The sequence below is a fragment of the Pyrus communis genome, chromosome 12 (assembly GCF_963583255.1).
Source record: "Pyrus communis chromosome 12, drPyrComm1.1, whole genome shotgun sequence".
NCBI lineage: Eukaryota > Viridiplantae > Streptophyta > Magnoliopsida > Rosales > Rosaceae > Pyrus > Pyrus communis.
The window spans coordinates 19,237,042-19,254,335 of record NC_084814.1 but is presented as its reverse complement, the minus strand read 5'-3'; the positions used below and the strand labels follow the sequence as shown (position 1 = coordinate 19,254,335).

At 38.1% G+C, this 17,294-nt stretch overlaps 2 protein-coding genes and 1 pseudogene across 6 annotated transcripts; 2 read left to right on the top strand and 1 right to left on the bottom strand.

Annotated features, from left to right (window-relative positions):
- The first annotated feature begins 841 nt into the window (after window positions 1-841).
- Window positions 842-3,063, top strand: LOC137710387 (inositol polyphosphate multikinase beta). 5 transcript variants are annotated; one of them, XM_068449352.1, is made up of 3 exons: window positions 842-1,028; window positions 1,333-1,398; window positions 2,000-3,063. In XM_068449352.1, the coding sequence occupies exon 3, from the start codon at window positions 2,003-2,005 to the stop codon at window positions 2,849-2,851; it is 849 nt and encodes a 282-aa protein (XP_068305453.1). In that variant the 5' UTR covers window positions 842-1,028; window positions 1,333-1,398; window positions 2,000-2,002; the 3' UTR covers window positions 2,852-3,063. The 5 variants fall into 5 exon arrangements, with proteins under 5 accessions (XP_068305453.1, XP_068305452.1, XP_068305456.1 ...); XM_068449351.1 differs by having other exon boundaries at window positions 1,330-1,398; XM_068449353.1 differs by lacking the exon at window positions 842-1,028 and adding an exon at window positions 1,060-1,178 and having other exon boundaries at window positions 1,330-1,398.
- A 1,842-nt stretch (window positions 3,064-4,905) lies between these two features.
- On the top strand, window positions 4,906-9,601 carry LOC137710120 (uncharacterized). The gene is made up of 12 exons (XM_068449073.1): window positions 4,906-4,974; window positions 5,115-5,240; window positions 5,332-5,453; window positions 5,507-5,645; window positions 5,767-5,911; window positions 6,166-6,344; window positions 7,034-7,274; window positions 7,410-7,508; window positions 7,713-7,858; window positions 8,070-8,180; window positions 8,580-8,668; window positions 9,063-9,601. Exons 1-12 carry the CDS (start codon window positions 4,906-4,908, stop codon window positions 9,583-9,585), a joined length of 1,989 nt encoding a protein of 662 aa, XP_068305174.1. The 3' UTR covers window positions 9,586-9,601.
- A 129-nt stretch (window positions 9,602-9,730) lies between these two features.
- On the bottom strand, window positions 9,731-16,728 carry LOC137711063 (respiratory burst oxidase homolog protein C-like; annotated as a pseudogene).
- Between the last annotated feature and the right edge of the window lie 566 nt (window positions 16,729-17,294).

Sequence of the window (17,294 nt, the reverse complement as noted above, 5' to 3'; positions counted from 1 at the left end):
CTTACACACCTCTCTTAATTGCTGGTTGTTCGGATCGAATGAATTGAAGATGATCACTAACAAAATATTAATAAGGCTGTGTTGAAAGTAAAATGGGTTTGTGAATAGATCTATTCTTTTGTAAACTCATGCTTATAGCCTACTTAATTTGAATACAAATTATTATTTAATGTATATTTAGTAGAGGAGAGATAGTAAATAATACGTTTTCTGCTAAAAATTATAAATTAGTTCTATCTCCAGTCCCCCTTTATTCTATTCTTTAAAGAAAAAGATCATTTACTCTATGTAATTTAGCTTCTATGCTTCTTACTCAAGAAAAGATTAATAAAATTCTTTAAATACACAATTAAATCCCTATCTCTGCAATTCTTGACTTTCCGTTGCAATTTTCCAATGAATGTCACCTTTGGTACGTTCTTAGTCTCTTTATTTACTTATTCTTGATTTAATTAGTAGGTTAATTATTTATATGGTCCTTGAATTTATTGGTTAGGATTATGATTTTGAGGATAGTTTATATTATATTGTTGTTCTTTTATATTGATTATTATATAATTTTATATAAGCAAAAAAATAAACATATAATTTTATGGTACTATTTTCAGCTAGCCCACACAAGAAAAAAAAATCCTGGCTTTGCCTTTGTATTTAAGTGTTAGTCAACGTACATACGAACACATTACACAATTCATAAATTTGATCTAAAAAATTAATCTGCCTAACATTATTCCGTATTAAATTGTAATTTCGAAGAAAGTAGGATTCTCTTCCAAATGAAGAAGCCAATCCAGTGTCCAATAAATTTACTTTCCCCTTTCACTTGAGCTTTGGATCCGATTAAATCACTTTCCCCTTTACCTTTAGCTTTGTTTTGAAGTCAACAGAATAGTTCATCCTTTTTTTATTCCGTTGTTTTGAAGAGAGAGGTTTCTCTCTAGTGGCAATAGCAATCAAAAGCGAGTGAAAGGTGAAGGCTTCTCTGCCAAGCATTCATCGCTAGCAACAGCAATTACAGCCAGAGCCAGGTATATCTCTCCTCTTGCTTTCTCTCTACAATTTTTCTGTCCAAATATCTCTGAAAAATTTAGGGTTTTGGTTTGCATTCTTGGATTAGATTTGTAGATATTCCAATGGATCTCAGCTTTCTCTGATTCCATAGCAAAATCTGGCTCTTGGTACTCTAAATTTGCTTTCTTTGCTTCAAGACTGTATTTTTATTGGTTTTTGTATAAACCCATCTGAAATTTTCTTAGAAATTGGATGTATTTTGTATGTTAAATGCTTTTGGAATCCTTTTGATGTTGCTATTTTTGTGTTTGGTGTCAGAAGCTTTGGTTCCATCTGCTAGAAACTTGCGGTACTGGATTATAATCGCAGGGGTTCTAATTGGCTCTGGTACACATCTTGCTATCATTCTGAATTTACTTTTCTATAGGAACTAAGAAAGTATTAGTTATCCTTGAGTTGAATGTGCTAAGTTGGTGAGTTTTAGCGCAACGGAAAACTCATATATTGGCTGAGTTAGAGATCGTTTGGAAGTGCTTTTAAAATGATTGAAAATGTTTTTAGAGAAAATGTTTTTTGGTTCCAGAAGCACTAAAAAGCTGCTTCCAGGAAGCACTTAAGTGCTTTTCCTAGATTTACTTGCATTTTTACTAAGGATTGATTCCAAAAACATTTTCATCAAAAGCGCTTTCAGCCATTTTGAAAGCACTTCTTGCGTGTTTTGATTGTTTTGAAGCCAGGCATCTACTTAGACAAATTTGCTTGACTGTATTTAGGAGCATTGAAGTTTGCCATCTCAATTCGTGGTGATGAGAAGTTTGTGATTGATATACTTATTGTTTTTAATTGTCAATAAAGTTTTAATTCTTGGATTCACAAGGGCACTATGTTGATTCTGCATGTTATAGCGTCAGCAAATTCTTATACGTTAATTGAATATTGCCTGCAGAAAAACATTTGGATGTATCTGATAATTCTCTTCATTTTCTAGACTATGTTTAAGGTCCCAGGTCATCAAGTTGCTGGTCACCAAGCCGGTGGTGGAAAGCTTGGCCCTCTTGTGGATGATTCAGGGCACTTTTACAAGCCTCTTCAAAGTGACCAGCGTGGATCCCAAGAGTTAGCATTCTATAGAGCATTCTCTACTGACACTAGGATTCCAGACCACATCCGCAAGTTCTTCCCTGTATTTCATGGCACTAAGCTTTTAGAGGCGTCTGATGGTTCTGGCCTGTCTCCTCACCTGGCCTTGGAAGATATTGTCTCAAGCCGGATCAATCCATGTATATTGGACGCTAAAATTGGTGCCAGAACATGGTACCCACAAGCTGCTGAAGATTATCTCCAAAGGTGTCTTAAGAAAGATAGAGAAACCGCGAGCCTGGAACTGGGGTTCAGGATATCTGGACTCCAAGTGCATGGAAACAAAGAAACTGGAGTTTGGAAGCCAGACAGGACGGTTATTCAGAGGGGTAGCGTTGACGAGACAAAGTTAACTCTTAGGAAATTTGTATCTTCTAACCCATCTACCGATTCAGATATCAAACCAGATTGTTGTTTTGCATCGACTGTCTATGGTGGTCCTAATGGGATATTGGCACAGTTGCTGGTACTGAAGTCGTGGTTTGAGGAGCAGACCATTTACCATTTCTACTCTTGTTCAGTTATGATGGTTTACGACAAGGAATCGTTACTGCAAGGGAAGAAACAAGGTGCTCAAATTAAACTTGTTGATTTTGCTCATGTGATCGACGGGAAAGGTGTAATCGACCATAACTTCTTGGGCGGGCTCTGCTCCTTGATAAGGATGATCTCAGAAATTGTCACCGGTCCTAGTACTTGACCCGAGGCATGTCATGTCGACAACTCTGAAAAAGAAGAAGAAGCATTTTATGCTAATAACAGCTACGAGAGAAGCAGTATCCTAAGGGGAGCTCTCCTTTTATCATTCTTCCTCTGGGGATTTTGGATTCTAAATCCACGAATATTCAGTTTTCTTGCTACTGAAGTAATTGATACTGCTCATGATTTCAATTGTTGATGATGTTTATTGAATTTTTTTGATTTAATTGTCTTCCTAGAGTAAGTACCAATATCCTTTGCAAATATCTTTGAACTTTTAGAGCAGAGTATGATCCTAACAGGTATGGTCTACGAGAGGAGAGATTCTTTGCTATCCTCGGTTGTATACTCCCTTGCATATCATGGCCAGAGATTAGGTGCAACGGGATGCAAAATCGGTTATTAGACAGATGCTCCCTTTAGGATGGGAAATTTTGGGGCGTAATCGGTTGTAAATCTTTCTATTTGTATGTCTCTCATCACATTGCACATTTCACAAAACGAGATGGATATACAACTGGTTATAGGTTAGAAATGCAAGGCAAGGACAAATTATAGCATGTAACTGGGTGTATATCACAGAGGAGGATTCTCTACTCTCCTATTCTCATTCCCTTTCATCTCCTTCTCTCACACATTGTTTTTTGTCTTATTATCTTTATAAAAAATTTAATATAAGATGTTGACGTGGTTTAACCTTGACCGTGATTTAACCTTGACCGTTCAAATAGGAGGACATGAAAAGGTAGAGAGATTAGGAGGGTAGAAAATCTTCTTCTGTATATCACATGACCCACGTCTAGCGTGTGCCACCCGATGAGTCATTGGTGGGACAGCCACTTGTTATTGGCGTTTGGACCGAAGAACTCCTCCAAATATTCACACAAAAATTGCTCTCTATATCATTGTCGGGGCCCCATCAAATGGAAAAAGAGCTGCTAATAATTCACAGCATATATTTTCTTCAAAATTTTCTCCATGTCGCTGTCTAAAGCACTGGTGCAGCCATTTCCCTTTCCTGTAATAGCAAGGAAGACGTGCAGATTCAGGAAACACATCAAACAAACATAGGATTATGTCTCAAATTTCTGTCCGAGTAGGGTCCATGATGGAATGTTCTCTGCCGACCTAGAAGCTAAAAAGCAAATATCTCAGACCCCTCGTTGAAAACCAAAAATATAATGTCCTTTAAGCAAAAGCACTTCTTACAACATAATCCATTTCAAATGCAGCAGTGAACTCTAAGCTTGCAAAATTTGTTTTACTTCAAAAAACATTGCCTACATACACACACACCCTCAAGATGAGTTCATATTGTTCCTGCTCGATTGATTTTCTATCTATCATCTGTTTCTGCACCAAAATCTGCTATGCGGATTCCGATAACTAGAGGTGGCAAATCAACTCATTGAATTGTTAATGAGTACATGTTAAGCCCCGTTTAATTTGATGTCACTGTAATATAAATGTGAGATTGATAGTAGTGATAGTGGTGTAAAGCTAAATCAAACTAAACAGGTTTTAATGGATATCCATTAACAATCTAATAAGTTGATTTGCCACCTTAACGATAACCTCTAGGACACTTTTCCTACATCCCCGCCCGAAAGCAAGCAATTTTCGTCAATGGATCCAAACAACATCATTGCCCCTGACTTCAAAATCTATAAGCTAACCCAAAAATACTTGAAGTTCTTCGTACTATTATATCATTCTTGCAAGAAGCATTTCAAGTGCTTTTCCACGATTTCTTGCATTTTTACTAAAAAATTGGTTTAAAAAATACATTAATAAAAAACGCTTTCGGTCCTTTTGAAACGCCTACCAAACCAACCCTAATCGTACGTCTAAATGAACTTTGACCTATTTTGACTTAGCTTTGGGTGCCAATTTTGCACCTTTCTCATTCCACGGCATGTCGTTTACTTGAGTCCACAGCACATGCATTTTGGGGCCCAATTCTCTACTCCCTGAATCCAAACAGTCATTTGTTAGCTATTTCGCGCCAAACCTGTTGAGCTTTCCGAGACCGATCGAAGCCGAAGACGAAGCGCAATGGTGGAGTTGTGCTTTGTTCTGGACCTGCGAAGCTTACCGCCTCCGTTTCTCAGAGACTTGAAGCAGGTAAGAAGCAATTCAGTTCAATTAACACTGTTTAATTTCTCTATAAATTGCAACAATTCGTACAAATTATCCATACAAATTGCTGTTTCGAAATCGATCGACTCACGAATCGCATGCGTTTTTCCGGTCAATTTTGCTAGTCTCTGTTGCAGCTTGCGAATTTGTACGCCATTTCATCGCCGGCGCCGTGGGGCAGATCGGAGTCGCTCAGAGATCGGATTGGCCTGTGCTACGTTTTTCAAAATCCGATTTCCTTGTCCGATGAGGTATGTGAATTCGTAATGTAGGCTACCTGTTTGTTTTATTGTCCATGAGAGGCCGAGAGGCTGAGAGCGATTGAATATATCGTTTTTGCAGATGAAGATCGTATATACACCGAGTCCGAGCGGAAACTTCAATCTCCGCGACTTCCATCATGCGGTTAACAACTTGCCTGCACATGGATTTCGGCCTCAGATCGACGATTCGGGTAATCTCTGGCATCCATTGTTTTCTTCTTCATACTCATTTTGTTAATTTCTGTTTAATTTTTTGCAGATGTGAAACTTTCCAGTGTCCTAAGTGATCAAGTTTTGTACCACTGGGGAGGTAAAGATATCATGAAAAAAGTGATTGTCATATCCTCCTGCTTGCCTCGAGATGTCGACTTCGTCATGCAAAAAACTCTCACGGTTAGCCTTTCATTGCTTACTTATCTTCAGTGTTTTCTTTTTTTTTTTTTCGCCGTGCTTACTTCTGCACCTTGCTTCTCATGGCATGATTTTCTTTTGGTGTTGACTTCTTTTTCCACAGGCTGCGGCCGAAAAGTGTGTTTCTGTCGATTTTGTGCTGTTTGAGCAAAGATCATCCCATCTGAGCAATACAAAAGAGAATATCAACAATTTTCAAACATGTATCTCTGATCTTGATAATTGCTCATTTCAAGCATATCTCCCAGGTTTTCCACTCCTATCCTTCATCTCTGTATGTAGGATACTAGGACAGCCAACTTTGATTAATGAAAAAAATCTTTCATGTGCGTGAGAGCATAAACGGATGGCCATTTACTTCCTTCAAGTGCTCTTTCCATTTCACTAATTCTCTCTATGTATGTTAATAGTTGTCGTTACAGTCTAAGAGACTGGAATCATTGTAACCGTTCAAGGCTAAAAGCTGGGGTTAGTTTGTGCTTACTAATAACAAAACTTGCAGATGTCAAAGTATTGCATGGCCTGGTAAACCGATGGTTACAGGATTTAAAGGATGACGTTGAAGAACCACTGCAAGCTCGTTTTAACTTCAAGAACAATCTTGTGGGCTCTGTGAACCAGATATCCTGCAACTTGTATATATCTGTCAATCCAATTATCGATGGTTTCTATCCCTGTCAGGTACTATATGTAATACTCGTCTGTCAACTTTATAGTTCCTCCACGTGTGAATCATCCATGTTGGCTGAAAAACCTTCATGGGTGGTGGATTTTTGTGGTCATATTTGCCATCATAACTTATGTACTGACTAGTGAGCATCATTTAAAATCTTATGTTATAATTTGTGGTGTTAAAGTGAAAACTGCTAAGAGTTGTTACGGCATCATCATCTGGCCTGAGACACTGATATTTCTCACAAGTAGAGTAATATCTGGTTTTCATTTTCTAGAGATCCAAAAGCTAACTGAAATAGCTGTCATGATGGATACAGAGGAATTTGGTTCGTATTTATAATTTCTATCCTGGATTATGTTAGGTTGATTATGTGTGGGTTATTATTGCTTCAAGAAGATTGTGTTAATAGTCGTAAAATTGTGAGCAATGTACAATGATATCTGCACTGTATGGTTTGTTTTGTTATTCCAAGCAACTTCTATCACTTAATTAGAGAGCTGCTTGGTTAAAATCTGAGTAGTTAACTTAATTTACAGTTGCTCTATCCTCCCTGCATAGAAGCAATATGGAAGACATCATGTTTTCATGTTTTCTTGTTACATGATATACTCCTCCGTTCCTCTATTTTCATTTATTACAACTTCGCAATTTAAGTCTACAATTAAGATATTGATTATAGGTGTACTGCTTATAGACATGCAGATGTCATGGCATTTCGCTGGAAGATGCTTTTAGAAATAGAAGCGAGGAACTTTCTTGTCCGGTCACAGGCTGTAATCTTGGAAGATGTGATGTGATTGAAAATTCTGTGAAAGTTGGAGTAAAAACAATCCTTTTACTGCCCTCATTCCCAAGCTCTATGAAGCTCAAGCGTGCTTCTTCGCCAATTGACTTCAATGTCATTGAGAGGACTAACATGGGGTCTCTAAGCGAAGGTAAATGTTAAGCTTGGAGCTGACATTTATTAGTTCCTTCTGAGCTTACTAGGAGTCACTAAAGAATTGATCGGTCCTTTCAGTTTTTGGTGTCAGCATTGATTAACTACCCCTTTCTTGGGCTTTTTATCACAGGTGTTATAATGGGAGCTTCCTATGTTGTGATTCCATCAACTTTTCATGAGATAGAAACTAGTCCGGATGAAATTGATCAGTCAGAATTGAATACTCAACGTGCGTTGAAGGCCTCCTTTGATTTTTTTGGTTTGTCGCTTGTATACCAGTAAGAGTTGCTGATACATTAATCCAGGACAACCTAATTCAGAGACTTTGAGGATTTCTAATACTAGGACTTGCAGGGATTCTCTGAATGCATCAGTGACTCTTATCTATGTTCACATTTTGTTCTTTTCTCCTAACCAGGCTACAAATTTGCAGTTTTCAGTGGGATTTGCAGTGCACTACATTCAATGGACCAGTGTCTGTTATGCTCTTCAAATTGTAATGTAGAAAGTATGACGGAGGCCACATTGCACTGCTATTATATTCTTCAACCTTCGGGCAACGGGCCGATGCTTCTCAGAGTGAATATTTTCTTTAAGTTCCTGAAATACTAAAATTCTTTACGCAATAATTATCTTTGTGCTGTCTATATCATTGTTTCTGTGCTTCCAGCTTGGTCTAGTTTTAGTTCCATATAGCATGGATTATATGCATTGGCTAATTATTTTGCATTTATTTTGTCTACTCTGCTATGTCTTGTATCTCTGTTAACCATTATTATATTATTTACAGCGCATTGCCGGATCAGAGGAAGTTTTGCACATTCCCAATCTCAACCAAGTAACAACTATTTCTTCAGTACGTAAGGAGATTGAGAACTCAATTAAAGAATCTTTGTCAAAGGTATGAACCATATTTCTGCTTGCATTCTTCTGGAAAATTCTGGGAGAATCCTTTTCTTTGAATCCTTCTCATGAGTAAGCGACGTGAATCAATTTCTTTAAATAACTAGTTTGACAAGGTTATCGAGTTTCCCAATTGGTCTAGACCACAAAGAGCTGCATGCTGTAAGCTACAATTTGAACCAAATTTTCCCAGGAATTATTTGTTGTTTTCAATATCTTAAATATGTTAGTGCAGAGTGTTGGTGAAGAGATCAATATATTTTACCAGATTCATGAGTTAGATTAGTGACTTTTTATCACAGAACGTCTATAAAATGGAGTTATGTGCATGCATTTCAATGCTTAGATTGTTGCATGATGCAGTGATTCTGCCCTTCATTCTCAAATATTTGTGCAGATTGATGTCAGAGACTATAATCCCCTGCTGCACGAGAGGGGCTTCCATCAGAATTTAAACTTGCTTGTAAAGGAGAGCTTACAGTTGGGGTGATTGTTCTATTCATCCACCTTGAGCCTGCATAACATATAGAAATAATCGTATGGATATACAGGCACCGATTGGCTCTTGTTACTCAGCACGCCCGTTTCATGTTTTATAAGCGGTAGAGGAAGAGAATGTTGAAAATATGGATTTTGTTACTCAGCATGAATGTTTCGTTTTTTCTTTTGTTATCATTCGAGATATCTAGTCACGGTCTACCTTTTCATGATCCGACTCAAGGTTTTTGTGTACAAGGATGGCCTCATTTTCATCGATATTGTTATTTAGGCACATGTCTAGGACTGATTTTCGATTCACTAGTGTTATTCAGGGTGTTTAGCACCTATACGAGAACTAATGGTGAAAGTTCCATCTGTTAATTGGTTTTTGATGTGAATATTTCAGGTCAATAGCCCCTGGATTTGAAGAGAAAACCTATGAGTCAAACGCAACCGAACCAAAACTTCCAGAAGTGGTTGCACAGTCAAATTCAACAATAGATCTTCCAATCATCAGAAACGAAACCTCACACTTTGATCCGACAGCCATAGAAGACAAAGCATCTGCTTGCATTACAGAAGAGTGGGAGAAGCTGATCGTCAATGAAGTCTCCGAGCTACATTCTCCAGTTTGCACTTCCAAACCGAAGCTAGATCAATCTGTCCTATCGCCACCAGATGGTAACCGGCAACTTGATGCGAAAACATCAAGAATTCTAGAGAGACTGGAGGTGCCGAGACAGTTCAAAAGAGAATCAGTGTCTCCGATTCTCACAAACAATGCTGGCGGCACAAAGAATCCGATTGTTGAGGTAAAGAGGCCTTTGATCCCATCCCAGCCTATTTCTGCTCCAAACCAACCCATAACTGGTAGCCAACTAATGAAACCAAATTTCCAGAGGCTAAAAAGGAAGCATAAATAACACATGACCGCCAAACTAGCCGTTTAAACTTGTGAGTCGTATAAATACCAGAAGCTTGTGAAATTACAAGCTTGCCATTACACTGAGAAGTTCCCTTGGGAAATTATCTTCTTGACCAAACACAACCTTATACGATTATCATATATGACTTAAAAATACATCCGCATTCTCTTCTATGTAGAAGTTAGGGAAAAAGAAAATAACTCGAATACAAACTTTATGCTACAACACGGGAGAATTCAAGATGCGGCTGCTGCATACGACAACATCCTAACAATATGTGACCTTACATGTGAGTCTCAAATCCTAATGAGTGTGTTGTTGCGTCAGCCGTACCCAAGAATTTCTCCTAAAACCTGAGAGATTCTATTATTACAAAATATTATCTTCTCTTATTCTCTCTCATCTCACATGATAATGAGACATAAAGAAGAGTTGAGATAATTACGACGATTACATCATTGTACAACATGGTTTGCACATCTCTTCAATCCAACCTGTAATTAACTTGTATAATTATAATTATATATATAATGTGGTGGACAATATAATTAACTTGTGTTATCAGAAGTTTTCTTTGTGGAACTCAAATCGGGTGGAGGTTTTGTGAGAGAAGTCGAGGGACAGCTGGCGTAGCTTTTCGGTAAGCGCCGGTGGCCCGCAGTAGAACACCCCTGCACGACACAAAAACGACCCCTTTTGGTTAAATAATTGAACATGATTAAGACATTGATATTGTTTTTGAGTGTTGATGGTCATCCACGTTGTATCATCCTCAACAACAAAAGCCCCACCCCCTAGAATATTATCCAACCAATGACTTTCTTTAACGACGACATAAATGTGATAGTAAAAGGTGCTAGGAAAGCTAACATGTGTAACACATTAAAACAAAAAGAACTGTTATTCACACTTTAAAAAAAGTTATGCTTTACGAGAAACTTTATCCTATAAAAAGATGTGGTTACTAATGTAGTTTGTAACTGTGATATGTTATTTTCTAAGGAATATTTGGTGTATTAGATCATTCCTAAATCTCATCTGAAGTCTTATGTTAAATTTTGTACTTCTCTAACTGAGTTGTCAAATGCTATTTTCTTATTAATATAGAGCCTTAAATGATTGTTATATTTAAAAAAAAAAACTGTTTAAACAAAATTTGTAAATGTTAGTGGAATAAGGAACCCATCATTAAAATTAGTTAAAAATAAATTTGACGTTGATGTCAAATTTGACTCATAATCACAAAGGCTTGAAATCCAGTCAGCAAATAACACTTTGATTGGAAGGATTTTTTTATATCAAATATGGACAGTGGCATCTCCACCTAGGATTTGACATCTCATTTGGAGATGCTCTTGGTGGAGTATAACTTCCACGTGACTAGATGTCATAGTGACAACATTTTGAGTCAATTATGTATTATTACGTGAGAAAGTATAAAACTTATTGATTTAAAAGACTGTCACTATGACACTGCAATTATAAATTATATTATAAAAACAATTTTCATGACACGAGACATAAATTCCTCCCATGTTATTTGTTTTTTTTTTTTCAAAATTTGTTTTGTGATGAAGTTTTGCGGTAGAGGAAAGGGAACTCACCAACTGTAGCATCGGTGTGATCGAGTGCAATCCGCTTGTAGACCTCACGCCAGTTTGGCTTGGCAAAGTGCGATTTGACACGTGTGCCGGAGACAATGTCGACACCATTCTTTGCATGACTCAAAGACTGAAGCATGGCAATGAGGGCAGAACGTGCATCACCTTCTTCATACACACTAGTGCAATAATTGTGAAATTCAACCACCCTGTTGTGGTCCAATTCCGCCACCTCATTCATCGCTCCTTTGAACCAATCAAAGGAGTCCTGTTCCCGCGTCACCCAATAAAAATACGCCCGCTTGATCTTAAAATTATGATGTCCCATAAAGGCCGATCCAGTATGTGTTTTTGATGATTTGTGTGGTAACTTAGTGCCGCCGCCGCCATCACCACCACCACCATTTTCTAAAGCATTGTCCTCCTCCTCTTCCTCCATGGCCTTGATATTGTTCACTATGTCCTTCAAAATGCTAATCATTGGGGTCGCCCCAATCCCTAGCCCCACCAACAACACCACTTCATAGGTCTTGTATTCTTGAGCTGGTGCTCCATAGGGTCCATCTATCAACACTCTTGGAAATCTGTTTTAAAAAAAAAATAAAATAAATCATCACACCAATCACTTCCCACTAACATCAAGAAAGAAGAAAAAAGAGCCTCATTATTAGAACTTTACTTTAGAATGTGAAGTTGCGATATTCTAAAGTTAATCGCATAGTGTAATATGAGAAGATAAATGTTAAGGAGATATTTTTTTAAAGTGAGGTTTTTTTGTGGACTTTTCGTTAATTCTTGTTTTTGGCACATTGTGGTGATACAATTCTCATGCCAACACTATAAAATATTGTGCCAAAAACATAAATTGCCAGAGAGAGTTTATAGAGAGTTCTACTTTTGAGAGAGACTCCTTAGCATTTCCCATATGAGAAAGTTAAAACAAACAAGAGAAATGCTAAGAAGACTTTTTCAAAAGTAGGACTCCCTATGGACTTTCTACTACCTCGTGTTTTTTGCACAATATTTTAAAATGTTGACACGAAAATTAATGTTAAACTGTGAGGAGGTAGAGTCCATAAGACGTTAAACTTTGAAAGAATATTCTTGCAATTTTTCAACGACAATAGTGCTAAGTGGCTTAAGATACAGGCCAACCAGCATCCCATAAAGTAGACAAATTTTCTTTCCATTGTTAGTCGTTGTCAAAATAGACACAAAGCAACTTTATCATGAGAAAAGGAAATAAAAAAGAACGAAAAATTAAGGCCACCTAGTCTTCTACTTTAGGAAACGGTGTGCTATTCATGTACATTTATTTTACTTCTCACACGTCTCTTATTAACTTTTATTTTTTGATATTTTTCAATTCATCTGATCTGGCGTTTGAAAATTAATACAGTATGTGACAAGTAAAAAAATGTATGAACAGCACATCAGGGAAAATGATCGACCACGTCCATGTTTAGGCGTTTATCTTATTTTCTTTAAGCACAACCAATCAAGATTAACTACTTTTTCTTCTTTTGTCCTACAATTTGTCCTACTAGTACATGCAATTGGGAATATTTTGTCTACCAATGACCAAATTTGTCCTACAATTTGTCCTACTACAGTTTTTTTTTGCTTTCTTTTTACCTATTGTTCTAAAAATCTCCACCTAACACCTCCTAGGCGCAGCCTAGGGGTTAGACAGCTGATGACGACCTTGATTAATCTTTAGACATTTGAAAATTAAAATTAAAAGAACCATCTAAGCTACTTAAGCTACCTAGATGCTAGGCATGTGCCTGCAGCCCGACTAGTGCGTAGCGGCTAACGATTTTGACAACCTTGCTTTTACCCATTAAGAGATGTTACTAAACTCATGATTTAGTGGAGCATTACCAGCTAATTAATCCTTAAAGTTATTGTTACTCACATCAAGTTGTCAGCGCCTTGCATGTGGTCAGCTGTGAGAAGTCCACTTTTCCCACTAGGAGGTGGTTGGCATACCTAAACAAATCAGCACAACAAGATTAACATCCCATGAGATTAATAATTGGAATGTGGGACTCAGTTATATCCATATACAATTATGTTATACATGTTAATATTTGTTCCTTAAGGAAAATCTAGCTACACTTGCAATGTATGTAATTAAGTTTGTGATCGCAGACGCACCTGTGAGAACACTGTTTTAAGTTGTCGGGTCCAATCTCCGACGATCCGGATATGAACACTGAGGTGGTCATCTCCGGGGCCGAGGTGATGGAAAACGGGTGCCTTTTGTACATTAACAACACAAGAAAATAGATAAGTGCGTGAGAAAAAGACATGTAAGGATCATAATGTTATATTGTCAAACTATTAATCAAAATCGTAAACCTAATTCCACTTAGTTCGTAGCTATATGATTAAAAATGTGGCACAATCATATGCATGACAATTTAATTTATTCATATGTTAAAACAATGATTAAGGTTAATTACCATTCAAATGGCGACACAGCAGCACAATTAACAAACATGTATTGCCCACTATGGTATCTGAAGCCTTGAGGCTTGGACAAATGAAGTGCCAAGACATTACCAGGATAGAGAGCCACCTTCACCATAATTAAACAAATAATAATCAGATCTATAAATATCATTTTTGTTAATTTTTATGTTAATCATTTGGTGGTATTTTCTCCAATATATATAAAGTTGCTTACCTTTAGAATCTGAACAGGCTTGATGCTGGATCTGAGTGCCCTAACTAATCTTTCACCAGCATAGAGTGTGAGTGGAACAGCTAGGTACATCCATGTCTGTCAATGCCATGATCGTGAAATAAGTGTTACAACAAAACAAATCATACATTAATCATATAGAAATTCTTTATGCAAAACGTCAATTATTACAGTATGAACGTCATCGGACAAATTGATACAACAGTAAAAAGGTGAAGTATGGAGAGAAGCTTATCTACAACAGTGATATCACTGTGACGGTATTCCAAACTAATCACGTTTAACATTCTCACATGACAGTTCATGATTACCTTGAGATACTGTCATAGTGACATCAACGTTGCAGGGTTGTTTTTATTGGAAACATGAGGTAGTTAAGAAGGTTTCTTACTGTTTTCTGGTACCATTTCTTGGTCAGATACAGGTGAACTCCATGGATAATCAGCAGGACATAGACTATGACGAAAAGGTGGTGGGAATACCAAAAGGCATTGAACCCAGCGAGCTTATTCAGAGGCTTAGGCAGGTTAACTTTACCTCTTCTGAAACAAGGAGCAGCCAATGTGAATGCAACCGCCATCAAAACCACCATGACAATCCCACTCACTCCCTCCAAAGATTTCACGAAATACCAGTAACTTGAAGGCTGCACCTCCCCGAAAAATGGCTTCATCAGCTCGTAGTCATCGCTGTTCGCATGAATGAGCCTCGGGAAGTCGCAGGCCATATGGTAGACTGCATGTATCCCAACTCCAATCCCAATCCCTACAGCTATCACCTTGTGGAAATTGAGATTGTCGTCGAAGGGGACAACGCCTCCTAGTTTGGTCTTGTTTCGGAGCAAGGTTATGGTGTTCCGGCAGACCGGGAGGAGAATGAGCGCCATGTTGAATTTGAGTGTCTCCGCTGCACCTTTCGCCATGCAGACGCAGTGTCCCATTACTTCGTACGCTGCCTTGTTTCGATACTGCATAAATTTGTACACGAATAGGCCTAACATGATTCCGAGCCACAGGATCATTACCCAAACTCTCTTCCAATTGTCTTGCAAGAAGTATTTTGTATTGTTATAACATCTTATTAGTGGATGCTCTCTTGTAGGCTTGAGCTTCTGGCTCAGCATTCTGCTTAGGTTTCGGCTGTCTTTTCCTCTTGCCGCAGCTGCAGTCTCCTCCGGTCCTTCCAACAAGAGCGTTTCGAGGCTGTCTATCTGTTCCCATATTCATCACCATCATCAAATGAACCAAGGACTTGAGAATTTTAAAATTAAGAACTCTGGCTCGAGTTGTGTGCTCCCCTCTCCGTCCCTAAGTTCGAATCCTCCCTTCGGCAGTTAAGATCGAATAATTAGAATGTGAATAAAATGAAAAAACTATTTACCATGATGTATCCGAGATTGTCTGGATCTAACTCTTCCATGATCAATGCTGCATACTCATCTGCTTGTTTTTGGATGTTTGAGAGCTTGTTGGCAGAAGCACTGAAGCTAATAATCTGCATCTCGGATTAAAAAAATTAATTTCGAAAATGACCTGAGAGACTGACACAAAAATCACATGAAATTAATTTAACTTTTGGTGATTCTTTCTGCCATACCTCTTTGACTTCCTCTATGGTGATTCTTCCATCTGCATCTTTATCAACCCTGAAATTTTTCATGTTTAAAAGATGAGAAAGAATAGAGAAATTCAGAGTTCGTTTGATAACCATTCCGTTTATAGTTTTTAATTTTAGCGATTGCTTCAGGAACTCTCAAAAAGAAAAAAAAAAAACTGGGATGAGCATGAAGTAAATTACATGTCAAAGAAAGTTTGAAGCCTGGAGTCAAATCCCTGCTCAGAGATTTGATCCCATAACTCTTTCAGCTGATCCTCATTGATAGAATCGCCTTTGATGTCGAGCTTTCGAGCAAGCGCATCGAAAAGCTTCCCTGCAAACTCTTTCGATTCCTTGTTCATTCCTACGTAGAGATTTCCAAAACATCAAACATAAGAAATGTAAACAGAAATTGGAGTAGCATTAGGAAAAGCTGCTATTAGTACCTATACATTCCCCGAAAAGCGCACGGGGAAGCAGGCCATTGGTGGAAGCAGTGAGCTTGCAGAACCTCTTCTCAACTTCAGGCCACTCATTCCCATCAGTCTTGCTGATGAACTTGAGGCCCTTCAATGCAGGGGCAGCTGCTGACTGTGTTCGATCAAACCGCCTTCGCGGATGATGATGAGGCACTGCTGCTACTACTGCCTGTTTTGAAAACGAGGCCAGGCGCTTGATATGAAATGAAGCATTTCGAACAACCGAGGAGCTAAGCGAAGATCGGCTCTTCTCCAACCCTTTTCCCAGCAGCTCAACATGATCTTCGTGATCTTCATGATGAGGTTGATCGGCAGGTTTTACGCTGTGAACCGCCACAGAATCATCTCGGACGTCCAGAGTGACCTCGACATAAGATTCTTCATCATTTGAACTAATGCCAGGCTTGGTAGCAGAGATTGGCTCCGGTGTCTTGAACTTGGCATTCTTCTTTGTGCCTGATCTTTTTTTGTTAAGTGGTCCGCTGAGAGGTGCACTCAGCGGACCGCTGTAATTCGCCATTTTTTCATTACCGCCGATGATCTCTGTATCCGAGTGGTAATGAACTCCTCCAGCCTCATTTGTTCCCATTTTCTCAGTAACCAAACGAGTTTCTGTGAGGAAGAAATTTTATGGCTGACAATTTTGGTGTGTTTCTTTGCTTAGAACAAAGAAGGAAAGGCTGGCAGTGTAGAGAAGAGTCCAATAGGGTTGTTAATTATTTTCTGTTTCTTTCATTTCTTTCTATGGCTTAGTGGTTGGAGTGTATGCATGTGATGTTTATATTATTTATAGAGCAGGTCAGATCATTCCCGCTTCAAAGAAAGTATATTCTATCTACGAGTTTTGTTACCATCAGTCGCGCAAATACGAAATAATCTTTTAATGATCTATTAGCGTGAGACTTTTATAAGTTTTGTAACAGTCGATGGTTGCCTATCATTTGTGTGCGTAAACAACCAACGCTATAAATTCTGATATTATGACTTGTGTGACGTCTATTAGAGTAGTCTGGATGGTGCTGAGAAAGTTACAATCTTTAATCATTGTTTTTTCTTTTTTTTTACTTTCTCTTTATCTATAAACCTCTAAGGTAAACGTGAATCTCATGAATCTGGGATAGGTCAAAGTGTCCGTCCTTTTATACTTCAACTCAAATCCTCATCCACGTAATTTATCTTTCGTCACTCATATCTTTTTTTTTTACGTTTTCTTTATCTATAAACCTCTTTTCAAAGCAAGCATGAGCCTGGTGAATTTGAGATAGGTCAACATATCCACTCTTCTATACCCCCAAGCCAAATCCTCATCCAAATTTATCT

What these genes read in the sequence shown, in the direction of transcription:
- LOC137710387 (XM_068449355.1), top strand. Translation starts at nt 2,003, where the DNA reads ATGTTTAAGGTCCCAGGTCATCAAGTTGCTGGTCACCAAGCCGGTGGT.
- LOC137710120 (XM_068449073.1), top strand. Translation starts at nt 4,906, where the DNA reads ATGGTGGAGTTGTGCTTTGTTCTGGACCTGCGAAGCTTACCGCCTCCG. An exon ending in TTCTCAGAGACTTGAAGCAG is followed by an intron (nt 4,975 to 5,114) that starts GTAAGAAGCAAT and finishes CAATTTTGCTAG; the next exon opens with TCTCTGTTGCAGCTTGCGAA. An exon ending in CATGGGGTCTCTAAGCGAAG is followed by an intron (nt 7,275 to 7,409) that starts GTAAATGTTAAG and finishes TTTTTATCACAG; the next exon opens with GTGTTATAATGGGAGCTTCC.